Source organism: Staurois parvus, unplaced genomic scaffold, assembly GCF_062004578.1.
Source record: "Staurois parvus isolate SC_StPar_1 unplaced genomic scaffold, SC_StPar_1.0 ptg001130l, whole genome shotgun sequence".
Taxonomy (NCBI): domain Eukaryota; kingdom Metazoa; phylum Chordata; class Amphibia; order Anura; family Ranidae; genus Staurois; species Staurois parvus.
In genome coordinates this window covers 1376971-1404909 of record NW_028318926.1, presented here as the reverse complement: position 1 = coordinate 1404909, position 27939 = coordinate 1376971, and the positions used below count along the sequence as shown (strand labels likewise).

The 27939-nt window shown below is 44.2% G+C and overlaps 1 protein-coding gene across 4 annotated transcripts in view; it reads right to left on the bottom strand.

Moving 5' to 3' along the window:
* Nucleotides 1–1513: 1513 nt before the first annotated feature.
* The window catches only part of MAPRE3 (microtubule associated protein RP/EB family member 3), a 176251-nt gene continuing 149825 nt past the window's right edge, over nt 1514–27939 (bottom strand). For all 4 annotated transcript variants that reach the window (XM_089659027.1, XM_089659029.1, XM_089659028.1 and 1 more), the window contains 6 exons: nt 25230–25357; nt 22882–23027; nt 18470–18671; nt 17712–17860; nt 9492–9644; nt 1514–6720 (listed from right to left, as the gene is read on the bottom strand). In XM_089659027.1, the coding sequence (XP_089515153.1) occupies nt 6652–6720; nt 9492–9644; nt 17712–17860; nt 18470–18671; nt 22882–23027; nt 25230–25357 (847 nt within the window). In that variant the 3' untranslated portion in view covers nt 1514–6651. The remainder of the gene's footprint in view (nt 6721–9491; nt 9645–17711; nt 17861–18469; nt 18672–22881; nt 23028–25229; nt 25358–27939) is intronic.

Below are 27939 nucleotides of genomic sequence, written 5' to 3'. Positions count from 1 at the left end.
TACAGTGGAAAGCACACACACAGCACAATGTGAAACAGCACACAGTAAACCCTACTGATCGCCCCAGATGTTAACCCCTTCCTGCCCAGTGCCATTAGTACAGTGTCAGTGCTTTTTATTAGCACTGATTACTGTATTGGTGTCACTGGGGATGTCAGTGACACCAAGTCAGATCACCCCAGTGTCAGAATGGCCACCACAGTTCTGCAGTCCCGCTATAGGTTGCTGATCGCCACCATTACTAGTAAAAATAAATAAATAAAAATTCCAGTATATATACCACCATTTGTAAACGCTATAACTTTCATGTAAACCAATTAACTTACAAGTATTGGGATTTTTTTTTTTAGCAAAGACATGGAGCAGAATACATTTTGGCCTTTATGACGAATTTTGATTTTGTAAATTTTTTTACTGGACATGTTTAATAGCAAAAAGTCAAAAAAAATTTTTTCTCAAATTGTCGATCTTTTTTTGTTTATAGCGAAAAAAAAATAAAAAACGTACAGGCGATCAATACCACCGAAAGAAAGCTCTATTTGTGGGAAAAAAAGGACGAAAATTTCATTTGGGTGCAGCGTTGCATGACCGTGCATTTGTTAGTTAAAATAATGCAGAGCTGTATTGCAAAAAATGGCCTGATCAGAAAGAGGGGGAAAATCCTCTGGAGGGCTGTGATCAGCAGCTATCCCCCTCAACCCTTTTTTATTCTCAGGACTCTAAAAGGAAGGGGAATTGCTGCTGATCAGTTTCACTTCAGAACTTGTAGTGAAGTCTTTTTAGAGTGTATAGAGCTCATTGATCCCCAGGCAGTAATAAACCTCTACGATCTTCAATTACATAGTTAGTCTGGCTGAAAAAAGACAAAAGTCCATCCAGTTCAATCATTAAAAAAGTTATAATCCTATACCCACAGCTGATCCAGAGGAAGGCAAAAAACCCAGCAAAGCATGATCCAATTTGCTCCTGCAGGGGAAAAAATTCCTTCCTGATCCGAGAGGCAATCGGATATTCCCTGGATCAACTTTACCTATAAATGTTATATCCAGTTATATTCTGTGTATCTAAGAAACAATCCAGGACTTTTTTAAAGCGATCCACTGAGCTGGCCAGAACCAACTCTTGAGGGAATCTATTCCACATATTCCCTGGATCAATTTTACAAAGTTTATTCTTACATTAAAAGTAAAAAACACAGACGATCAAATACCACTGAAAGAAAGCTCAATTCATGGGAAAAAAAGGAGGTAAATTACCTTTGGGTGCAGTGTTGCATGACCGCGCAATTGTCAGTTAAAGTAACGCAGCGCCGTAACACAAAAAATGGCCTGGTCAGGAAGGAGGGGGGGGGGGATCCTCTGGAGGGCAAGTTGTTAAAGCAAAAATGGAAACACAATGGAATAAAGACAGCTGTGTGTGCAATCCCTATCGCAAACCATCTGTTTCCAAATTAGCGAAATTTCCCTATGTCTAGTGCTGTTGTTTCTGGAGAAAACAGATTCGGGAGTCACTCTGAGCTCGGAAGTCTTCAAGCAGATCCCGTTTATTTTTCTAGCAGAACCAACCCCGGTTGCAATCCACACCGGCAACACAAATGGTTAATTTACAACAAACAAAATCAAAAATAAATAAGCTGTTTCCCTTCTCTTTCTGACACATAGAAATCTCATTACAGATATGGACGTCTGGGGAAAAAAAAAAGAAAAAAAAAGTGGGATCGTTGAACAAAAAAAAAAAAACCAAATCCTCTCCGAGGTGGCACATCAGCCGCTATAACATAGTCTGGGTTACAGTGTCCACCTGCCATCTGAGCGAAACAGTTTTCAACTAGTCTGGTTTCTTAGCAAAACAAATGTTTTAGGATTATTCGTTCACATTATAGATCGATCCTTTTGGAATATTTACCCTTGCTAAAGCGGTCACCTCGGGCAGCATAGCCAGCGAATAAACTGATCCTCTGCCGGTCTTACCAAATGTCACAAATTTACTATAGATTTGTCTCTATGAGATGCTCTAAGATCACCAGACTTCCCTAAAAGGGAACCTGTCATGACGGAAATCAGAAACCTCAGCTCCCGCTTTCCATACTATTTCCAAGGCTGTGACGTCATTAAGCCCTGGTTCACATATATGCGGCCATGCGGGTCGTGTTTTGTACAGGCACAAGAGCCCATTCATTTGAATGGACTCCCGTGCCCCGTAGGGAAAAAAGCCCCTTCAAAAACGCAGCCTGCAGGGGAACCTCGTTTCCCAGTACGGTTGTGTTTTCCAGTGCTGGTGGCGTGCCATTAGAACTAGGTCCGCATTCCTCTGTGCGGGTGGATTTTCGTGCGGATCCGCAGCGGCACCACCCGCACAGATGTGAACCTAGCCTTATAGATGAACTTGCAGTGAAGCTGAACACTGCCCTGGGACTAGTATGCAGCTTTTGGAGTCTGGGATCTTTCAACTTCACATTCAGTACAGCTCTGCAATTCATGCACATTTCCCCAGGTCTTCCAGAAATCCAGTGAGCTCCTAACTTCCATTAATGAGCTGACAGCGCTGTCGCCCAAGCAGCGTTGTCAGCCCTGCCTGCGTTTTCCCCTTCTAGACTACAGAAACCCCCCCTCTTTCCTAATCTCCATAACATAAGTAGACAGCAGGGGGAAGATTTACTAAAACTGGTGCACTCAGAATCAGGTGCAGCTATGGATGTCAGCTGGGTGGAATTGATGCAAATCAAGTTGATTTAAATCACAAGTGAAAAGGTTCGATTTAAATCATAATTTTTAAAGAGCATCTGTCATCTCCGTCCCGCAGCGGCTCCTCTTCTGACCCACCGATAGTTCCATTCACTTTAATGGGACGGCTGGTGATGCGGCAGGGATACAACAAGGTGAGGGACATGGCGGCAGCAGGTGAGTGGATGCCCGCTAACAGGCGCTGCCATGGTGGATCTAAAATGACAGGTGCTCTTTAAATGTAAGGAATACGACTCATTCTTGCTATAAGTTAGAATCTTTAGTATTTGCAAACCAAATGAAGGTTTCCTTTTTAGAATAAGCTGTCAGGTTAGTTAAATATGCGATATCAGAACCGATTTTAGGTCAATGGGTTAACCAAGCATAGCTGGAGGACTACTCCAATTCTTTTAATTCATGTTTTTTTTTCTTGTGGTTACTGTGAAATTGTATGAATGCATCAATGCCGTGCATGTTATCTCAGCTTGCAGAGCTTGGATTCATTGAATGAGTTTTCCAAAAAATGTAAATACTGCACAATATACAGCCTCATGCTACATAACTAAGCTCCATTTCATGCTGAATAAACTACATTATTAATGTATCATAAATAGAAAACTATCTTTAGATAGATTTTTACTCTAAAAGCATTTTATTAAAATAAATTTGAAAAAAAAAAAGCAATTTAAATAAAAAATCAGATTTTTTTTTATTTTTTATTTTATGTAATTGATTTTAATCTCCCCTGGATGGCAGCCAATCAGCTTCTAATTTCAGCTTGTTCAATTAAGCGTTGGCAATAAAACCTGAAAGCTGATTGGTTTCTATGCAGAGCTGTACCAGATTTTGCACTCTCCAGCTTTAGTAAATCAACTCCCCGATGTTCTGTAGTCCACAAGGGTGAACTGGGCAGCCATGGAAACACTGCTTGAGATTTTATTGCAACATTGGCACTATGTTGTCAGCCCATACAGGACATTAGGAGCCCGTTGGATTTCTGTCACATCAACAGGCAATCTCTAATTTAAAAAGACAAAACAAGGGGAAATGCGCATATTGCAGAGATGTACTGAATATGTTTTTTTTTCCCTATTATGTTCAGCTATACACCATAATTCACCAGAAAATCCTAATATTTTACTTTCCCATTCAAATATGTGAAACACAGTTCTAATTCATCTGTTGTCGTGCTCTCCGGCAGTGAGAAGTCGGCGTGCAGATCCCATTATTAGACGTCTATTCAATTCACATTCTTTTCACAGAAGACTTCTTTTGTGTCGAGAAAAAGAGTTTGGGGAAAAAAGTGCATGAAAAATTCTATTCAAAAATATACATATTTGAACTCCCAAAGGAGACCACCCCACCGCCATGGCCACTACCGACTCGGTAGCAGCAACTGAATAAAAGACAATAGACATGTAACCTGGGGACAAGGAAGACAGCACAAGACACTCCAGAAAAGATGAAGGCAAGAAGATGGATAAGGAGGACATGAGAGAATAGAAATAGCATATTTACAATGGATTCCACAAGTTGGCCTTTTGGTTGCTGAGCTTATGGCTGGACATTTGTAGAGGTTGGCAAGGGATTCAAAAATAAATGGAGTATTTACAGAAACCAATTCATCAGAAACTTTGCTCCTTAGGTGGGTGAGTAGAGGGATGCGTGAGATATAGACCCTTATAATGACCAAAAGAGCTGGTAAAGACTCACCACTGGAAGGTCCTCCACCATAGATACGTACAGAACTGAACAAATAGCTATGGCACCAGGTTTTCTATGTGGAGTGTGTTTCAGTTCAATTCACTACATAAAAGTCAGGTAATTAAGCAAAAGGTATTTAAGTGTTTAATGGCTTTTTATGCATAACAAAATTGTCTTCTAGAAATATTTTCAGAATCAAAGAAGTTCCTCCAGAATATCATTCAGTTTTGAATGGACTTAGGGATGGTTTCATAACCTGATGACTTATTAAAGAACTTCAAAGACATCAGCTGGATATTGTTTGATTCCTGACCCCACTCCCATAGACCACCTTTGGGTTTCTAAATCTGTGAGCAGTCCAGAGTCGTCGAGGAGCTAAGATAGAAGACACAAATGCTCAGCATGATGCCAAGTGAAGCCACAACTGCAGTGGAACCAGAAGGTCTGCTCAATCCGACTCCAGAAGATTTTTAATAGGTCTGCAGGCAATGGAATCAAACAGTCTGCACAAAGCACAATAATTAATATTGGGTGGGTTTGCCTTTTAAACTGAACCAAATTGAGTACATGGGAAAAAATGCACAGCTTGCCTTCAATGAAACCACATGCAACTAACAAGAAGTAGATCCAGACACATAAGGAGCTGAAAGAGCCAGCATGTGGTGCGCCAAATCATTACTAACTTGAAGAGCCATGAGTGCCATTGCTATCCCACACTTATAGTGATGTCAGGTAGTGCATCCCTTGCTGTGAGCTGTGGTTTCTTCCACCGGCTGCTTAGTCACAACAGGTCAAGGTAGTGGTGCAAGAGCTGGTGGGAGAAACCATAGGAAACAGCAGGGGTAATGCTATAAACCTGTATGTTTCCAACAACAGGGGCACATGTAGCCTATTACAGGCTGGGTCTCTCAATTCTTTAAAGCAGAACTCCAGTTAAAAAACATTTTTTACCATGCAGTGGGGCTGTGTACCCCACTGCAAGGATCAGCTGCTCATTTTTTCTAGGGGTGAGGATTAAGCTCATACTCACCTGACTAACAATCCTACGGAAAACCAAACTCCCCCACGATCCAGCGGTGGACTGTCCCTGTCTGTAGAGCGTGTATTGAGCATGCGGACATCAAGAACAGCCCATTTAAAAGAGTGCAGGGGGCAGGAGCCTAAAGGACAGGTCTTCTGCAGGGAGGATCGGCGGGTCAGGTGAGCATATCTTTGGTGTCCTCTCCCCTAAAACAAAATGAGCATTTGAGCCACACAACCCCATTGCACAGGCAAAAAAAAAATTCCTGGATTTCTGCTTTAACAGAGAGAGGGTTGATTGAAATAATAGGTAAGCACTGACCATTCCTGTAAATGTAAAAATTATCCCTGCCCCTTTCTACCTCCCAAGCCTCCCTATTGGACCTTTAATGTAACAGACTTACTAAGTCTCTATTAGAGAGGCAAGTGAGGTGGAAAGGGCAGCACCAAACTTACATTTTACAAGAAATGTGAAAATTTCCACATAACATTGGCTACTGGTATATCTGGATCTTCTGATTGTTTTGCCACTTTCACCTAAGATAATTGTTGCTTATGCATTTTTTTATCATATGTTTGATTTGAATTGCTGAAGTCAGTGACAGGTTCACTTTAAGGCTCTATAATTAATTTAAGGCTTTATAATCAATACATGAATGCCCACCACTGGGCTGTCCATTCCAAATACACTATTTCAGGAAAACAGAAAAGAATTAGGAATAAAGGGCAGGGAGATGAAATGACCATAAAACAGGAAGACAGGTCTAAAGGTATAAAAACACAACAAGCAAACTCCCATGTGGGTCATCCAACCAGAGCTCAAGTTAAAAAGGGGTTAACAGGGCAACAAAGACAAATGATATCAGCTATAAATACCGCCGAAGAGGGGCCGGTAATGATCTCCCGATAAATAAATGAAGTGCCATGTTCAGCAAAAGCAAAAAAATCCATGCCCTAGGAGACGTCACTTCCACATTCGCCACTGCAAAGTTCACGCTTAGCGAATATGTGGCCCAAAGGGGGGAGAAGAGGGGCATGCCCAGTAGATTGCGATGATAGATGACAGTGCAGGAGCGGATGTGCTAATCCCAACCTAATATGTTCATACTGCATAATGGCTGATGAGTGTTGGGCAACAAGGAGCCTCCCCGGATGATGCAGCAGGGCCACGGCGACCAGGAGGAAGAGGTGGAAAGAAGTATGGTTAGTATTCATCCTGATCCTCTGGCTGAAGCTCATCATTTTCATCGTCATCTGGGGGAGCGAATCCTTCCTATGGAGAAACATACAACACAGCTTAAATGGACATCCAGACTATGAAAATACATACAGTTGTGCTCAAAAGTTTGCACTCCCTGACAGAAATCGTGATATTTTGGCATTGATATTGAAAATATGACTGATCATGCCAAAAAAACTGTATTTTATTTAGGGATAGAGAACATATGAAGCCATTTATTATCACATAGTTGTTTGGCCCCTTTTTAAATCATAATGATAACAGAGATCACCCAAATGGCCCTGATTTATTTATTTATTTTAGGTACTTATATAGCGCCATCAATTTATGCAGTGTTTTACATACACTTGTGTTCAAAATAATAGCAGTCAGACATCATTAACCGGATCAATCACTGTTTTTGGTAGAAATGATATTTCTACATGGCAAATAATTTACTAACAGGTGTAGTAGAGTAATAGAAATCCAACAGACCCAACAGTCATGACATGCATGCTGCTGATTCTGTGTCATTGAATCACTCATTGAAAGGGGCATGTTCAAAATAATAGCAGTGTGGAGTTCTATTAGTGAGGTCATTCATTCTTTGAAAAACAGGTGGCAATTATTGCCCTTATTTAAGGAAGGAAGGCAGCAAATGTTGTACATGCTGCTTACAGTGCATTTCTCTCTGAAATTCTGAGGAAAATGGGTCGTTCCAGACATTGTTCAGAAGAACAGCGTACCTTGATTAAAAAGTTGATTGGAGAGGAGAAAACATATAAAGAAGTGCAGAAAATGATAGGCTGCTCAGCTAAAATGATCGCAAATGCTTTAAAATGGCAAACAAAACCTGAAAGACGTGGAAGAGAGCGAAAAACTACCATTGGAATGGATAGAAGAATAGCCAAAATGGCGCGGACTCAGCCAACAATCAGCTCCAGGAAGATGAAAGAAGGTGTGGCGTTCCCTGTGAGGACTGTTACAATTAGAAGACGCCTATGTGAAGCCAAGCTATCTGCAAGAAGCCCCCGCAAAGTCCCACTGTTGGGAAAAAGACATGCTGAAGAGGTTACAATTTGCCAAAGAGCACATTGACTGGCCTAAAGAGAAATGGCGCAACATTTTGTGGACTGATGAAAGTAAGATTGTTCTTTTTGGGTCTAGTGGGCGGAGACAGTTTGTCAGACGACCCCCAAACACTGAATTCAAGCCACAGTACACTGTGAAGACAGTGAAGCATGGTGGTGCAAGCATCATGATATGGGGATGTTTCTCATAGTACGGTGTTGGGCCTATTTATCGCATACCAGGGATCATGGATCAGTTTGAATACATCAGAATACTTGAAGAGGTCATGCTGCCTTATGCTGAAGAGGAAATGCCCTTGAAATGAGTGTTCCAGCAAGACAACGACCCCAAACACACCAGTAAACGTGCAACATCTTGGTTCCAAACCAACAAGATTGATGTTATGGAGTGGCCAGCCCAATCCCCGGATCTTCATACAATAGAAAACTTGTAGGGTGACATCAAAAATGCCGTTTCTGAGGCAAAACCAAGAAATAGAGAAGAACTGTGGAATGTAGTCCAATCATCCTGGGCTGGAATACCTGTTCACAGGGGCCAGAAGTTGGGTGACTCCATGCAACACAGATGTACAGCAGTTCTCAGAAACAGTGCGACTACAACCAAATATTCATGAAGTCATTCAAAGGAAAGCAAAATCTTCAAACATTTCTCAGTTTATATAGTGAATGTTTGAGTTTGTAGAGAAAAATACAAACACTGATATTTTTTTGAACAGTCTAATATTCACTTTTCTTCAATTTTTTTAGAGGAACAACACAAATTTGATGTATTTTTCTTCATGTTTTGATTTGGAATAGAATGTGTCGTGTTCCCAATGCATTTGTGTGGATGGAAAAAAAAGCTATTAGAAGGATTTTCAGCTTTATTCACTTTTTTCAACACACTGCTATTATTTTGAACACAACTGTATATATTGTACCTTCACATCAGTCCCTAACCCTCAAGCGTACAATCTAAGATCCCCAACTCACATTCATACATACACATACTAGGGCCAATTTAGACAGGAGCCAATTCACCTACCAGTATGTCTTTGGCGTGTGGATGGAAACTGGAGTACCCGGAGTAAACCCACGCAGGCACAGGGAGAACATGCAAACACCAGGCAGGTAGTACCATGGTTGGGATACGAATCAACGACCCAAGTACTGCCAGGCGGAAGTTTCCATCTCCTGGAATGTTTGGCCTTAGTACAGACACACAACGTGACACACACGGGTTAAAATGGCAATTAAAGGTTAATTTCCCACATCTGTGGCTCTTTATATTCCAATTAGTGTCTGTGTACAAATAGTCAATGAGTTTGTATCTAAGTTGTACTGAATAAGCTAGATACTAAGCTATGGGGAGCAGAAAAGAACTGTCAAAAGACCTGCATAAAAATTTGATGGAACTTTATAAAGATGGAAAAGGATATAAAAATATATCCAAAGCCTTGAATATGCCAGTCAGTACTGTTAAATCACTTATTAAGAAGTGGGAAATTCGGGGAACTCTTGATACCAAGCCAAGGTCAGGTAGACCAAGAGAGGTTGCAGCCACAACTCCCAGAAGAATTGTTCAGGAAACAAAGAAAAACCCACAGGCAACCTCAGGAGAAATACAGGCTGCTCTGGAAAAAGACAGTGTGGTTGTTTTGGAGGACCAATGGAAGAAAGCAAACTAAAAATCATTAATTTTGGGTTTACAAATAAGTGTCCTCCTAGGGTTGGTCATACAGATGCAGAACCCACCTCTGTGGCGTACAGGATGTCGATGATTTTGGACAAGACGCCATTGCTCTCACTTTCATGCTCCTGACAGATTAGCTCGATGTCTCGCAGTTTACTGAAGTAGAAATCTCGTTCTTTCTCCAGCCCATCCACTGTCAACTTCAGCTCCATTAACTGGAAAGAAAGTAAGAGATGAATGTTAATCAAAATGTCAGGGTCTTCAGAGGGAGGGACTAATATATATACAGTGGGGCAAAAAAGTATTTAGTCAGCCACCAATTGTGCAAGTTCTCCCACTTAAAAAGATGAGAGAGGCCTGTAATTGGCATCATAGGTAGACCTCAACTATGAGAGACAAAATGAGAAAAAAAATCCAGACAATCACATTGGCTGATTTGGAAAGAATTTATTTGCAAATTATGGTGGAAAATAAGTATTTGGTCAATATCAAAAGTTCATCTCAATACTTTGTTATATATCCTTTGTTGGCAATGACAGAGGTCAAACATTTCCTGTAAGTCTTCACAAGGTTGGCACACACTGTTGCTGGTATGTTGGCCCATTCCTCCATGCAGATCTCCTCTAGAGCAATGATGTTTTGGGGCTGTCGCTGGGCAACACGGACTTTCAACTCCCTCCAAAGGTTTTCTATGGGGTTGAGATCTGGAGACTGGCTAGGCCACTCCAGGACCTTGAAATGCTTCATACGAAGCCACTCCTTTGTTGCATGGGCGGTATGTTTGGGATCATTGTCATGTTGGAACACCCAGCCACGTTTCATCTTCAATGCCCTTGCTGATGGAAGGAGGTTTGCACTCAAAATCTCACGATACATGGCCCCATTCATTCTGTCCTGTACATGGATCAGTCGACCTGGTTCCTTTGTGGAGAAACAGCCCCAAAGCATGATGTTGCCACCCCCATGCTTCACAGTAGGTATGGTGTTCTTTGGATGCAACTCAACATTCTTTCTCCTCCAAACACGGCGAGTTGTGTTTCTACCAAACAGTTCTATTTTGGTTTCATCTGACCATATGACATTCTCCCAATCCTCTTCTGGATCATCCAAATGCTCTCTACCAAACTTCAGACGGGCCCGGACATGTACTGGCTTAAGCAGGGGGACACGTCTGGCACTGCAGGATCTGAGTCCCTGGCGGCATAGTGTGTTATTGATGGTTGCCTTTGTTACGTTGGTCCCAGCTCTCTGCAGGTCATTCACTAGGTTCCCCCGTGTGGTCCTGGGATTTTTGCTAACCGCTCTTGTGATTATTTTGACCCCACGGGGTGAGATCTTGCGTGGAGCCCCAGATCGAGGGCGATTATCAGTGGTCTTGCATGTCTTCCATTTTCTAATTATTGCTCCCATAGTTGATTTGTTCACACCAAACTGCTTGCCTATTGCAGATTCAGTCTTCCCAGCCTGGGGCAGGTCTACAATTTTGTTTCTGGTGTCCTTCGACAGCTCTTTGGTCTTCACCATAGTGGAGTTTGAAGTGTGACTGTTTGAGGTTGTGGACAGGTGTCTTTTATACTGATAACAAGTTCAAACAGGTGCCATTGATACAGGTAATGAGTGCAGGACAGAGGAGCCTCTTAAAGAAGAAGGTACAGGTCTGTGAGAGCCAGAAATCTTCCTTGTTTGTAGGTGACCAAATACTTATTTTCCACCATAATTTGCAAATAAATTCTTTCCCAATCAGCCAATGTGATTGTCTGGATTTTTTTTCTCATTTTGTCTCTCATAGTTGAGGTCTACCTATGATGCCAATTACAGGCCTCTCTCATCTTTTTAAGTGGGAGAACTTGCACAATTGGTGGCTGACTAAATACTTTTTTGCCCCACTGTTTTTGCCCCACCGGGGCAGAGGTCTTCCAGCAAGACAACAACTCTAAACATCCAGCCAGAGCTACAATGGAATGGTTTAGATCAAAGCATCTTCATGTGTTAGAATAGCCCAGTCACAGTCCAGACTGAAATCCAATGGAGAATCCGTGGCAAGACTTAAAAATTGCTGTTCACAAACGCTCTCCATCCAATCTGACAGAGCTTGAGCTATTCTGCAAAGAAGAACAGGCAGAAATGTCCCTCTCTCGATGTGCAAAGCTGGGAGAGACATCCCCAAAAAGACTTGCAGCTGGAATTGCAGTGAAAGGTGGTTCTATAAAGTACTGACTCCGGGGGACTGAATACAAATGCCACCACACTTTTCACAGAATAATTTTTAGAAAATTTCGAAAACCATTTATTATTTTCCTTCCACTTCACAATTATGTGCCACTTTGTGTTGGTCTATCACATACTGTATAATCCCAATAAAATACATTTACGTTTTTGGTGGTAATAGGACAAAATGTGGAACATTTCAAGGGGGAGGAAGACTTTTTCAAGGCACCGTATATGTATGTATGTATATATATATATACATATACACATACATACAGTATATATTTAGTCCCTCCCTCTGAAGTTTAAAAAAGCCATAATGGCCTGAGAACTCTCTCAAAGGTGTTACCTCTATTAAAACCATATTTGTCAAAGACTTCTTAGTCATACAGTGCATTTTTAGTCAATACTCTGTCACTTTCAGGTAGCTGCATAAAACCCAAAGAGAAAGCTAAACATCCCCTAGATAACTTTGCCAACTCCCAGATATCCTAAGTTTCTTGCTAGTGTCCTTAGGTGATGGACTTCTTCTCTCTACTGAGAGATGCTTACCTATTTCCTATGTATGGAAGTTTTGATAATTCTATCAATTTCCCTGGTTGCACACCTCCTTTTGCTGTTTCTGGAGCAGTAGACTCCTCATCCTCAGCTGTGCCTTGGAAGACTATATGAGGACCTCGCTACATTAAAGAAGTGAAGCTGATCTTTAATGTTGTCTGAATGCACAGGACCCTGCTGTAGATGCTCCCTTTGGTACATAGTGTAATGCGTGGAGTGAGCCACGGGTTTCAATACAGCTTGACTGCTTTACAGCTCCAGTGCTGTGGTCTGTGTTTCAGAAGACCTTTGTGGAGGTATGCCCATCATGGAAGGCGAAGCCAGGATGGTGTCTGACCCCTTCTAAATCTGTCAGCATACAAGCTTTAGTAGATAACTAAACCCAAACAAAAATGCAAAAAAATGGAAGCCAACACTCTTTACATGTGCTGGGTTACTAAGTTTTCTTTTTTTCAAGCTAAGAACATTTTCAGCAAATACAGAAAATGTGTTGATCTTGCCAGGCATGTGTTCTTGTAAAAAATTACAAACATGTTTGTAGTCCATATCAGGAAAACAGCCTAAGGTGATGACCATGACACAAAGCCAGCTCCATAAAGACGTGGTTTGATGAGTTTGGTATTGAAGAACTTAGGTTGCCTACAATAGTCCTGACCTCCACCCTATTAAACACTTTTGGGATGAATTAGAACGCCAATTGTGAGCCAGGTCTCAACCAACATTAGTACCTGACCTCACAAATGCCCTTATGGGTGAATGGGAATTATTTGCCCATAGACACACTCCATAGTTATGTGGAATGTCTTCCTTCAAGACTGTAGGATGTTACAGCTGAGTGGTCTGCACAGAGCCGTGACCTCAAACCTGACTGACTGATCATCATTTGGATGAACTGGAACATTGATTGTAAGCCAGGTTTTCTCATCCATACATATTACATGCGTATTTTAAATACGCATCTGGTGAGTGCGTATTTTTAACCACACCTTTTGGCACATCACTGAATACTGAAGTAATCAACTGTTGTGATTGGAACCTTAGCACGAACTGTCACTTTTATGAATATTTGATACCATATATTCTTATTTCATGATTTATTTATTTATACCTTTTTTATCGGACATAATTTGATTTATTGTAGATTTTAGTGCTGCACCTTTTTTATCTGGTTACCTTAGTGAGCAATAGCAGCTATTTTCAAGCGCTCACTGATCTCTACTCTTTCACTTCAGGAATCTGTTCAAATAACTGGACTAAGAGGTATGATGCATGAAAAGTGTGTATGGCCTAATCCTATGTTCTTTTATCTGCCTGACTTTGCAGGACGAATTGAACCTGTGTCAGGAATGGACTGGCCAGCAATGGTGGGACTCACCTGCCTTATGAGCTGCAGTACCAGGGCTGGCCAGCGGGTGCTCCCAGCAATCAGAGACTCAACCTTGCAGCCAGTCAAACACCTGGAACTGATTATACTGGTGTATTTAAGGGATGGCCAGACCTGCAGACTCTGCCTTGGTGTGTGTTTCTCCTGGGCCCTGTATCCTGTTCCTGTTCCTGTCTGATTCGTTGCTGACCCTGCTCTGATCCCTGGCTTTGTCTGACCATTCTCCTGCTCCTGATCCCTGGCTTGTCTGACCATTCTCCTCTGCCTGACCCTCTGTACCACGCTGCCCGCTACCTGCTGAACCTGGCTTGTGACCCCGACCATTCTCCGCTTGCTCCCCCTGTACCTACCTGCCCGATTGATATTGACCCGGCCTGCCTGACGACGCTTGCATTGTATGTACTGTCATCTGTGGGTGGTTGGTTGGGTTTGTTTGCACTGTGTTATGTTTTAGTATTGCACTGCGTTTATGTTTGTATTGTTAGTGTTAATAAATTATATTGTTTATAACATATCTGAAGTCTGCGTTTCCCTGCGTCAGTCACACACCTCTGGTCATACCCGGGAGCCCTGACATTACACCAAGGCCAATCCTGACCAGAAGTGGCTGCACAGGGAAGCCATCTTGGTTTGTTGATGGGAAGGATGGATCTTGATGAGGTTGTGTATTTATATCTGCTAGTGTTTGATGACAGAGAGTATGCTTACCAAACTCTGAAGGAGTATCCCAGGGATGAACTGCTAGAATGTATACGGCTCACTCATGTTCTAGTAGATCAGGGCACAGAATTCTCTGAGGTGCAGCCATTGATTCAGATTTGTGCGGAGTTGGTTTCATCTGGTACCCCCGAATGCAGGGATGAATTTTTGCCGCCATTTAGTGCCGACCAGGTAGAGTCCCTGGTATGGTTATTAGAGGATGATGTGGATTGCTTCTTGGAGCATTATGCTGCATGTTCACCACAGACACTAAGAGATTGTATAAACGCAGTGCCGTCTTTGGTCAGACAGGCTTTGTGTAAGCTAAGCTTTGTTCAAACCATACTGCAGACATGGACAGATTTGTTGCACCCAGCCTCAGTCAGCCTACAAAAACCCAGTCCTGCTTCTAATCTATTTCCTCAAAGCTCTATTCCTGCATTCCCAACAGCTCCTCCTGCCCTGCTATCTACCGCATGTCAGTCCCCTGTTCCCACTCGCTGCACCTATCCTGCCTTTAACCCTGTAAAAAAGCCCTCTGTAGCAACTGCTCCCTCCTCTGTTCCATCCTCCAGCTCTTCTCTGTCTCCAGCTGCTCCATTCGTTTGCAGACCTGCGTTTACTTGCAGTGCTCCAGTAGTTAAAACCAGAAAAAAGCGAAAATTCTTTCCAACCAGTACCATCCTGCCAGTATCCAAACCGGTGAGCCTGCCGTCTGAGAACCTGCCTTCCGTGGTTCAGCCTGGTGCCTCGGCACCCGCACTTTAGCCTGAGGTCTGTACCCAGCCTGATGCCTGTACCCAGCCTGATGCCTGTACCCGGCCTGATGCCTGTCTTCGGCCTGATGCCTGTCTTCGGCCTGATGCCTCTCTTCGGCCTGATGCCTCTCTTCAGCCTGATGCCTCTACTCAGCCTGATGCCTCTACTCAGCCTGATGCCTCTACTCAGCCTGATGCCTCCACTCAGCCTGATGCCTCTACCCAGCATGATGAACTGATCCAGCCTGATGATCCTATTAGGCCAGTTGACTCGATGCCCACTGTTGATCCAGATGATCCGGTACCTGATCCGGTGCCCGCTGTCGTGCCAATTGACTCAGAGCCCGCTGTCGTACCTGGTGACTCGGTGCCCACTGCCTTGCCAGATGACGCGGTGCCCGCTGGCGAGCCAAATGACCTGATGCCTGGTGACCCAGTGCCCGCTGTCATACCTGGTGACCCGATGCCCGCTGTCGAGCCAGACGATCCAATGCCTGGTGACCCGGTGCCCACTGCCTTGCCAGATGACGCGGAGCCCGCTGGCAAACCAAATGACCTGATGCCTGGTGACCCAGTGCCCGCTGTCATACCTGGTGACCCGATGCCCGCTGTCGAGCCAGACAATCCGGTACCTGATGACCCGGTGCCCGCTGTCGTGCCAATTGACTCAGAGCCCACTGTCGTGCCTGGTGACTTGGTGCCCACTGTCTTGCCAGATGACGCGGTGCCCGCTGTCGAGCCAGATGACCTGATGCCTGGTGACCCGATGCCCGCTGTCCAGCCAGACAATCCAATGTCTGACCCAGTGCCAGCGGTCATGCCAGTTGACTCGGAGCCCACTGTCGTGCCTGGTGACTCGGTGCCCGCCGCTCCGCCTGGGGGCCCGAGACCTGTCGCTCCGCCTGGGGGTCCGGCACCCGCCGCTCCGCCTGGGGGTCCGGTGCCCGCCGCTCCGCCTGGGGGCCTGAGACCTGTCGCTCCGCCTGGGGGCCTGAGACCTGTCGCTCCGCCTGGGGGCCTGAGACCTGTCGCTCCGCCTGGGGGCCTGAGACCTGTCGCTCCGCCTGGGGGTCCGGCGCCCGCCGCTCCGCCTGGGGGCCCGAGACCTGTCGCTCCGCCTGGGGGTCCGGCGCCCGCCGCTCCGCCTGGGGGCCCGAGACCTGTCGCTCCGCCTGGGGGTCTGGCGCCCGCCGCTCCGCCTGGGGGCCCGAGACCTGTCGCTCCGCCTGGGGGTCCGGCGCCCACCGCTCCGCCTGGGGGTCCGATGCCTGTCACCTCGCCTGGGGGCCCGATGCCTGTCGCCTCGCCTGGGGGCCCGATGCCTGTCGCCCCGCCTGGGGGCCCGATGCCTGTCGCCCCTCCTGGGGGCCCGGTGCCCGCCGCTCCGCCTGGGGGCCCAATGCCTGTCGCCCTGCTTGGGGGCCCGATGCCTGTCGCCCCGCCTGGGGGCCTGGTGCCTGTCGCCCCGCCCGGTGGCCGGGTGCCTGCTACTCTGTCCGGTGCCTGCTGCTCCGCCCGGTGGCCCGGTGCCTGCTGCTCCGCCTGGTGGCCCGGTGCCTGCTGCTCCGCCTGGTGGCCCGCTGCCTGCTGCTTCGCCTGGTAATCGGATGTGCCTCGGCCCGGAGTCCAGCCCGATGTGCCTCTGCCCAGTGTCCAGCCCGATGTGCCTCTGCCCGGAGTCCAGCCCGATGTGCCTCTGCCCGGAGTCCAGCCCGATGTGCCTCTGCCCGGAGTCCAGCCCAATGTGCCTCTGCCGGGAGTCCAGCCCGATGTGCCTCTGCCCAGAGTCCAGCCCGATGTGCCTCTGCCCGGAGTCCAGCCCGATGTGCCTCTGCCCGGAGTCCAGCCCGATGTGCCTCTGCCCGGTGTGCCTCTGCCCGAAGTCCTGCCCGGTGTGCCAGTCTTTGATATCCCGCCAGTTACCAGACCCGGGCGGTGGAACATTTTGCCCAGCTAGGACTGTTTGGAGCGTCCTGAGGCCGCTCCTTGAGGGGGGGGGGGTACTGTCAGGAATGGACTGGCCAGCAATGGTGGGACTCACCTGCCTTATGAGCTGCAGTACCAGGGCTGGCCAGCGGGTGCTCCCAGCAATCAGAGACTCAACCTTGCAGCCGGTCAAACACCTGGAACTGTTTATACTGGTGTATTTAAGGGATGGCCAGACCTGCAGACTCTGCCTTGGTGTGTGTTTCTCCTGGGCCCTGTATCCTGTTCCTGCTCCCTGTTCCTGTTCCTGTCTGATTCGTTGCTGACCCTGCTCTGATCCCTGGCTTTGTCTGACCATTCTCCTGCTCCTGATCCCTGGCTTGTCTGACCATTCTCCTCTGCCTGACCCTCTGTACCACGCTGCCCGCTACCTGCTGAACCTGGCTTGTGACCCCGACCATTCTCCGCTTGCTCCCCCTGTACCTACCTGCCCGATTGATATTGACCCGGCCTGCCTGACGACGCTTGCATTGTATGTACTGTTATCTGTGGGTGGTTGGTTTGGTTTGTTTGCACTGTGTTATGTTTTAGTATTGCACTGCGTTTATGTTTATATTGTTAGTGTTAATAAATGATATTGTTTATAACATAACTGAAGTCTGCGTTTCCCTGCGTCAGTCACACACCTCTGGTCATACCCTGGAGCCCTAACAGACGGGCTCTGATACTATAGTTTTGACCTCTCTTACCTGCTGATTGAGTTCCATTATCTGTGAGTCCAGGTCATTGCCACCATTCCGGGTGATGGGTGGGTTTTTCCGTACAGGGTGGGTGACGTTTTGCAATCGTGCCGGGGGCTGCATTATCTTGGGGCCTGTAGGGGATGTTCTCTGGGGGACTGTGGAAGGCAGTGAGAAGGAACACATCATAGAGACAAGTCAAATAACAGATCGTCACATGTACCTGGTCAGTCTCTACCCCTGACAATGCCAATCATGTCACAAAATCAGTTTCCATATCTGGACAACTAGACTACTGCTCCCTTCTGCTTGAAGAATAAAAGGAATGTATAGCGTCTACCATGCTTAGATAGGTTTGTATTGCTTACATTCAGCACTAAAAAGAAAACGTACAACCCAATTTCAAAACAGTTGGAAAGTTGGGATGCTGTATAAAACATACAACAGACATAAAAACAGAATGAAATGAATTGCAAATCTCATAAACCCATATTTTATTGACAAAAGGAACTAGAAAAAATACCAAACTGAGAAAATGTACCATTTTAAGAAAAGAAAAGGTAACTATGTAATTGATGGCAGCAACATGTCTAAAAAAAGGTTGGACTGTGCAAAATAAAGCTGGCAAGGTAAGTGGTACTAAAAAGTTTTAAAACCAAAATGTTACAATTAAACCCTGAAACAAAAACTACAGTTTAATCCTAAAAAATGAATAAAACTAACCATAAAGGTGTAAAGACATCAGCAGCAGATAAATATAGGCATACCTGCTGTGCCGATTGGTTTCTTAGGCTTGTTGAAGACCTGGTCTCCTGGGTTAGGTGGGGGCGCTAGGTCCTGTCCTTGTCTGGCCAATAGGGGGTCGTACTCCTTCCCATCATAATTTGCATCAAAGAATTTCTTAAACCACTGGACGAATTCAAAGTTGTCCTGGAACTTTCCTTTCACTAGTTTCTCTACTGGAATAATCTGCAGAGAGGCAGAGATTGTGTCTGTACTGGGTTGGAGTCCGATACTGACACATCACAGCAAAAGATCCAGGTAATACAGTACATGAATGATCTAAAAATTGACTAAAAGTGTACCTAAAGCCAAAACCTTTTTTTTTTTCACTAGAGCAAGAAAAGTTAAGAACTTTTCAATTTCAATTGCTGTCTGTATCCTCACTGGGGAGATACACTTACACTAATTGCCCTGGTGACTACTTAAAAGTAGTGAGAAAATCTAAACTTTTGAGTAGCCAATAAAACAGAAATATATGGGAAATCCTCCAACGGAGACACATGTTCCAGTGAAAGTTGCCCAAGTCGTTTTGGAGAGATTTCTTACTTCCTATTGTGTCTATAAGGCGGGAAGTACAGAATAATCTTCCAAAAAGGATGCAGAAGGAAAAAACAGCAGAGGTTTTTAAAGCAAACTTTTCTTCTTCCTCCAGTGGAGGCAAAGGGTGGGCATTCTTCCAGGACTGGGCAGTGCTAACGTAATGACATGTGAGTGCCTCCTAGTCCTGAAATTCCTCAAGCTCAGCTTCCATAATAACACAAGCTGGACTCACAGAAAATAGGCAGAATTATGTGACTGTTGTTCTGCTCAGAGAGCACTGTTTGAGTTGAACCAAGGAAGAAGTTGAGAACAGCATAAGGGTAAGTAGAACTTTTGTCAAAAAGGAAGTACCCCTATGTCCCTCCAAAAAGAAGACTATGGGAAATGGGGGTATAAAATGGTTTATTAGCTACAATATCACAAAGATTGAAAAACAAAGTAGATCCTGAGGAAGCTCTTCTTGGGTGAAACGCGTCGATCCATCCGTCTTTGATTTTCATGTCTGCCTAAATCATATGTAGTCTTACATTGCACTTGTAGATGGTATTGAATGTTTTTATACTATGATATCATTTGAATCCATAAAATACAAATAGGTTTTTTTTTATAGTCTCTCCTCTAATGAGGGACATGGGGGCACTTGCTTTTTGACTAGTGATTATAGTTGGGAATTGTGCCAACGTTTATCAGATGCCAAGATCTCCCACCCAATATTTGTTAGAACTTCAACACTTTTTTCAAAAAGGAAGTACCCCCATGTCCCTCCAAAAAGAAGACTATGGAAAATGGGGTATAAAAATGGTTTATCAACTACAATATCACAAAGATTGAAAAACAAAGTAGATCCTGAGGAAGCTCTTCTTGGGTGAAACGCGTCGATCCATCCGTCTTTGATTTTCATGTCTGCCTAAATCATATGTAGTCTTACATTGCACTTGTAGATGGTATTGAATGTTTTTATACTATGATATCATTTGAATCCATAAAATACAAATAGGTTTTTTTTTTATAGTTTCTCCTCTAATGAGGGACATGGGGGCACTTGCTTTTTGACTAATGATTATAGTTGGGAATTGTGCCAACGTTTATCAGATGCCAAGATCTCCCACCCAATATTTGTTAGAACTTCAACACTTTTTTCAAAAAGGAAGTACCCTCATGTCCCTCCAAAAAGAAGACTATGGAAAATGGGGTATAAAAATGGTTTATCAACTACAATATCACAAAGATTGAAAAACAAAGTAGATCCTGAGGAAGCTCTTCTTGGGTGAAACGCGTCGATCCATCCGTCTTTGATTTTCATGTCTGCCTAAATCATATGTAGTCTTACATTGCACTTGTAGATGGTATTGAATTTTTTTATACTATGATATCATTTGAATCCATAAAATACAAATAGGTTTTTTTTTTATAGTTTCTCCTCTAATGAGGGACATGGGGGCACTTGCTTTTTGACTAATGATTATAGTTGGGAATTGTGCCAACGTTTATCAGATGCCAAGATCTCCCACCCAATATTTGTTAGAACTTCAACACTTTTTTCAAAAAGGAAGTACCCTCATGTCCCTCCAAAAAGAAGACTATGGAAAATGGGGTATAAAAATGGTTTATCAACTACAATATCACAAAGATTGAAAAACAAAGTAGATCCTGAGGAAGCTCTTCTTGGGTGAAACGCGTCGATCCATCCGTCTTTGATTTTCATGTCTGCCTAAATCATATGTAGTCTTACATTGCACTTGTAGATGGTATTGAATTTTTTTATACTATGATATCATTTGAATCCATAAAATACAAATAGGTTTTTTTTTTATAGTTTCTCCTCTAATGAGGGACATGGGGGCACTTGCTTTTTGACTAATGATTATAGTTGGGAATTGTGCCAACGTTTATCAGATGCCAAGATCTCCCACCCAATATTTGTTAGAACTTCAAAACTTTTTTCAAAAAGGAAGTACCCCCATGTCCCTCTAAAAAGAAAACTATGGAAAATGGGGTATAGAAATGGTTTATCAGCTATAATATCACAATGATTGAAAAACAAAGTAGATCCTGAGGAAGCTCTTCTTGGGTGAAACGCGTCGATCCATCCGTCTTTCATTTTCATGTCTGCCTAAATCATATGTAGTCTTACATTGCACTTGCAGATGGTATTGAATGTTTTTATACTATGATATCATTTGAATCCATAAAATACAAATAGGTTTATTTATATAGTCTCTCCTCTAATGAGGGACATGGGGGCACTTGCTTTTTGACTAATATTTGTTAGAACTTCAACACTTTTTTAACACAGGGTGGGGTATGAGTAGACTAATAATGAAAAAAAAAATTAAATGAGAGGAAGTGTTAATGGACTTTAACCATTAACACTCTCCAAAGTAAAAAAAAATGTTTTTTTACTTTAATATGCATCCACTGACACCAATAATCCAAACTCTGTGACTTCAAACGCCAAAGACTGGACAGAAAAACACCCTAGGTAAATGACACATTAGTAAAATAATGTCATAACATGCTTAGTGAGATCTCTATTGCATAATGCAATCACTAGGAATTCACCAATGCGTGAGCTAAAGCCCAGACTTACAGTATAAAGCACCACCATGTTCAAAAACGAAAAAACACTCCAATAGTTAAACACCATTTAGTACAGTATATGGCCAGAAGTTTGTGGATATCTGACCATCACACCTCTATGAGCTGGTTGGACATCCTATTCCAAAAACCATGGACAATAATAAAGAGTTGCCCTCCCTTGTGGCTTTACCAGCTTCCACTCATCTTGAAAGGCTTTCCATGGGATTTTGGAGTGTGCCTGTGGAAATTTGTGCCCATTCAGCCAAGAGAACATTTGGGAGGTTCGGTACTGATGTTGGATGAGAAGACCTGGTTCGCAATCAACATTCCAATTCATCCAAATGATGTTCACTAGATTTGAGGTCAAGGCTCTGTGAAGGCCACTAATGTTTCTCCAAACCAAACTCATCAAACCATGCCCTTATTGAGCTGGCTTTGTGCTGGAACAGAACAGGAACTTTCCCAAACTGTAGCCAGAATGTTGAATGAGCACAACTAATCAAAATGTCTTTGCTGTAGCATTAACAGTACCCTTCACTGAAACATGATGTGGAGGTCTACATAAGTTTGGCAATAGAGTAGCTACAGTATAGCAGTATAGTATAGGTTGACCAGGTGTTTATTTTTCTACTTGAATATGGTTGATTTTTGATATATGTTTCACATATCATTTGGATTTAGTGGCTCAGTTTTCTTATTCACTATTTACTCTGTTTTACATATTTATTCATTTACACATTGGGTTTGATGCTCAGAAGGGTGTTTATTTATTATTAGTTTATTTTTTGGGTCACTAGGGGGCAGCACAGCCCTATTCTTGGGGAATTTTATTTATGTGGGAGCACATTTAGATGCTTGCAGCAGCTTATCATTAGTTTGTGGCAGCGCATGAGTATTATAGTATATCTTTATTAATATAGTAGCTGTGATGGTCAGGTATCCACAAACCTTTGGCAATACATTCTACCATAAAATGAAATATAATTAACAATAATAATAATGACATGCAGGAGTGGTGGTCACCACATTCTGGAATTGTGCTCTCTATTTGACACAGTAACCGTAAATTGAATACAGCTGAATGGAATCATTACTAATAACACACTGATCGCACAGCTGTGTACGTTGCCACTTGGCAATGCTTAAATACCATAGATCTTCTGAAAGCATTTTAGACATTAGTTTTAAACTATTACTGACACTGTTACCACTGTCAGTGATAAAGAGGATGTAAGTGAATGAATAGTCCACCACAGAATGGACATAGCAAACTTACTTTGTCCACAGCCATCTTCTTGAAGGCAGCCTGTAAGACTTTGAAGTTGTGAATGTATTCATGTTCCAGCTTGGCCTGAAATTTCACTTTCTTCAGTAAGATACAGCCGGGGAAGAGCATGTCCATGAACTGACAGTACGCCGCACCTGTAGAGAGAGACGACAGCTGCTACAGAACCACTTTATTGCCTTTACCATCCTAATTTCCAGTCCGGTCCAAACACAGAGAACCCTAGTAAGATCTCATAAAGGCCACTAAACAGTAGCATTGATTATACGTGCGTCCTTTCTACTTGATTATTACTACAACTTACATGTCTGTTCTACTCTGTTAAACCTATCCAGTCTCATTAGATGCCCCTGTCACTTCATTAGAATACGGTCCTTATGTTGTGGGCTGCTCTATATAATCCACATTTGAAAGTGGAACCCACCACTAATTTTCTATTATGTTCATTCCTCCTAAAAAGTGTTATTTTAGGTATAGGTGGAGCCCAGGGGGTTGTTTCAGTTTCTGGAGTCTTCTATGTCATCAATAGTCCCACAGTGAGATCCCCCAGCCATAATTTTGGTTCTGTTCCTGTCTACCTGGGAGTTCTGGATGTCTATTTATTGTTTTAAAAATCAATAAAAATCCAGCGAGGATGGAGGTCATCAGATAACAAATCACCAGGTGGGCATCTCTAACACGAGGACGTAAAGCTCTGCCTTTACCAGTGGGGATGTACCGATCCCATTTTTTACCGGTGAGTATGAGTACCGACACTTTCAGTCAAGTACTGGCCAATACCATGTACCGATATTTTTGCAGAGTGATTTGAGCCTATACAAAACGAATTAGCCCAAATCGCACTGCAAAGAATTGCATGTGATTTGAACAGAAATGAGATGCAATTCCTGCCAGAATTGCATTCAGTTTCCCACGCAGCTCCTGTGAGAACCAAGGTTTGTCATAGTGACATTAAGCCTGAGTTCACAAAGGAGTGGTGCAGGAAACCTCCCTGCATTGGGGTTCCAGCAGCTTTGGCTCCCGATCCCACTGTGGACACCAGCAGCTACGGCTTGGGCTCCTCCTGCCTCTCTCCCCCCAGCATCCAGCGGCTCTCTCCCAGCATGGCCGAGATGTGAACCAAGGCAGATGTATGGCTTCAGGGCTCCGCGTCAATCACCATCCTTCTATCACCCTGACAGAACCTATAACCTTCCCTGTAACCTCATAATTATTATTTTCCGTAATACTAAAACTAAGCCTACCTATAACCCCAACACTATCCCCCTCCAGTAACCCCAACACTATCCCCCTCCAGTAACCCCAACACTATCCCCCTCCTGTAACCCCAACACTATCCCACCTCCTGTAATTCCAACACTATCCCCTCCTGTAACTGAGACAGTTACCTGCCCTGAAACCCCAACACTAACTCCCCTGTAACTTCAATGCAAACCCTTCCTGTAACCTCATCCCTAAACCCCCCATTAATACCCACACTAATTCTTCCTGTAACTTCAACCTTAACACTCCCTGTAAACCTCACATTTAAACCAATACTATAACATTAAAACTATCTGTAACCCTAATACTAACCCTCCCAGTAACCTATTCACTAACCCTCTCTGTAACATCAACACTAACCCTCCCAGGAACCTCAATCCTAACCCTTCCTGTAACCTCAACACTAACTCTCCCTGTAACCTCAACATTAACCCTCCCTGTAATCTCAACACTAACCCTCACAGGAACCTCAATCCTAACCCTTCCTGTAACCTCAACACTAACTCTCCCAGTAACCTCAACACTAACTCTCCCAGTAACCTCAACACTAACCCTCCCTGTAACCTCAACACTAACCCTTCCTGTAACCTGAATGCTAACTCTCCCAGTAACCTCAACACTAACTCTCCCTGTAACCTGAACACTAACTCTCCCTGTAACCTCAACACTAACTCTCCCTGTAACCTCAACACTAACTCTCCCTATAAACTCAACACTAACCCTCCCTGTAACCTCAGCCTTCAGTGATTCAGGCCATCCATTGGAGCCCCTACCCATTCCCCCCGGTCCCACTGTAACAGGCTGCCAACCCCCTGCTGTCAATGAAAAGCTGCTTCACGGGTCCGGGGATTTGAAATCCCTGCGGCTTTCTCTCCTCCCCTTGCAGTGCTTACAGTACGGATTATAGGGATTCTAATTGGTCAGCACTCTCACATGGCGCTGACCAATCAGAAGCCGTCTAGCCCATACAGGTTTCTAGTAACAAATAGCCCTTATGTCTATGACAAACCTTCCAATACTATCTTTATCTGTAACTACACCTCATCAAGTAAGAGACAATATGGCTTCTGGCCTACCTGAGCATAGCTGCTCTATCTTGGTGTAGCTGAGCTGTAGAGAGTCGTTGACCCATGCCAGCATGTCATGACGACTCAGGTTCTCGCTGGTCACAGAGGTGGAATAAACATTGACCGCCATCCCCCAGCTGAAATATAAAAGTGTTCTCATTAGTGGTGATACTATGTGACTGATCAATAAGGCATTACAACCCAATAATCGTTGAACAGTGTTACATTAATTCCTTCCAGAAATGGCCAGTGTTGATTGTTCATTCCATTTAACCTGATCACTGATCACCAGTCTGTTTTTCACTGCAAAAAAGGACTGAGGTCTAATGATAGACTGTGGAGTTGATTTACTAAAACTGGAGAGTGCAGAATCTGCTGCAGATCGTCATAGAAACCACTCAGCTTCTAACTTCGGCTTGTTCAGTTTTGACAATAAAACCTAGAAGCTGATTGGTTTCTATGCAGAGCTGCACCAGATTTTGTAGTCTCCAGGTTTAGCAAATCAATCCCAATAAGATACTACATCATCTGAAGAAGGGTGCATGCATGGAAATCCAATCAATGGTTTGCAATTTGCTTAGTGAAGGTAAATATTAACATGTTCACTTTGGGTGGACTGACACTTTAAGGTTTGCAGCAGGAAGGATTTGTCTTTGATAGGAAGGATGAGGCAACCTAGAAACATGACTGATACAGAGGATGTCCTAAAAACAGTACATTCGTTTTCAGAAATAGATGCTGTTAGTTTTTAACTCAGAACTCATGGAAGGAAGAACAATGCCCTGCCTGACATACTAACCCTCCCGTGACCCTAACACTAACCCCCCTGTAACCTCAACACTAACCTTCCCTGTAACCCCAACACTAACTCCCCCAGTAACCTCAACACTAACCCTCCCTGTAACCCCAACACTAACCCTCCCTGTAACCCCAACACTAACCCTCCCTGTAACACCAACACTAACCCTCCCTGTAACCCCAACACTAACTCTCCCTGTAACTCCAACACTAACCCTCCCTGTAACCCCAACACTAACCCTCCCTGTAACCCAACACTATCCCCTTCTGTAACCCCAACACTAACCCTCCCTGTAACTCCAACACTAACCCTCCCTGAAACCCCAACACTAACCCTCCCTGTAACTCCAACACTAACCCTCCCTGTAACCCTAACATGAACCCTCCCTGTAACACCAACACTAACCCTCCCTGTAACCCCAACACTAACCCTCCCTGTAACACCAACACTAACCTTCCCTGTAACCCCAACACTAACCCTCCCTGTAACCCCAACACTAACCCTCCCTGTAACACCAACACTAACCTTCCCTGTAACCCCAACACTAACTCTCCCTGTAACTCCAACACTAACCCTCCCTGTAACCCCAACACTAACCCTCCCTGTAACCCAACATTATCCCCTTCTGTAACCCCAACACTAACCCTCCCTGTATCTCCAACACTAACCCTCCCTGTAATCCCAACACTAACCCTCCCTGTAACCCCAACACTAACTCTCCCTGTAACCCCAACACTAACCCTCCCTGTAACTCCAACACTAACCCTCCCTGTAACTCCAACACTAACCCCCCCTGTAACTCCAACACTAACCCCCTTTGTAACTCTAACACCAACTCCCACACTGTTCTACCCTGTAACCCAAACACTAACCCCCCCCCCCCTCCTGACACCTCAATACTAACACCCCCAGTAATCCTAACACTAACTCTCCCTGTAACTTTAACACCAACTCTAACACTATCCCTCCCTGTAACCCAAACACTAATCCCCCCTCCCGTAACCTCAACACTAACCCTCCCTGTAACCCTAACTTGAACCCTCCCTGTAACCCTAACACTAACCCTCTCTGTGACCCTAACACTCACTGTAACCCTAACATTAACCCCCTCCGTAACCTTAACACTAACCCTCCCTGTAACTCTAACACCAACTCCCACACTACTCTACCCTGTAACCTTAACACTAACCCCCCCTTCCTCCTGACACCTCAACACTAACCCTCCCTGTAACCCTAACATGAACTCTCCCTGTAACCTTAACACTAACTCTCCCTGTAACTCTAACACCCCCTGTAACCCTAACACTAACCCTCCCTGTAACCCTAACACTAATCCTCCCTGTAACCATACTAATCCTCCCTGTAACCCTAACAATAATCCTCCCTGTAACCCTAACACTAACCCTCCCTGTAACCCTAACACCAACTCCAACACTCCCACTAACCCTAACTTCCCCTGTAACCCTAACACTAACTTCCCCTGTAACCCTAACACTAATCCTCCCTGTAACCATGCTAATCCTCTAACACCAACACTAACCCTCCTGTAACACCAACACTAACCCTCCCTGTAACCCCAGCACTAACCCTCCTGTAACACCAACACTAACCCTCCTGTAACACCAACACTAACCCTCCCTGTAACCCCAACACTAACCCTCCCTGTAACTCCAACACTAACCCTCCCTGTAACTCCAACACTATCCACTCCTGTAACTCCAACACTAACCCTCACTGTAACCCCAACACTAACCCTCCCTGTAACTCCAACACTAACCCTCCCTGTAACCTCTACACTAACCCTCCCTGTAACTCCAACACTAACCCTCCCTGTAACCTCCACACTAACCCTCCCTGTAACTCCAACACTAACCCTCCCTGTAACCCCAACACTAACCCTCCCTGTAACCCCCACACTAA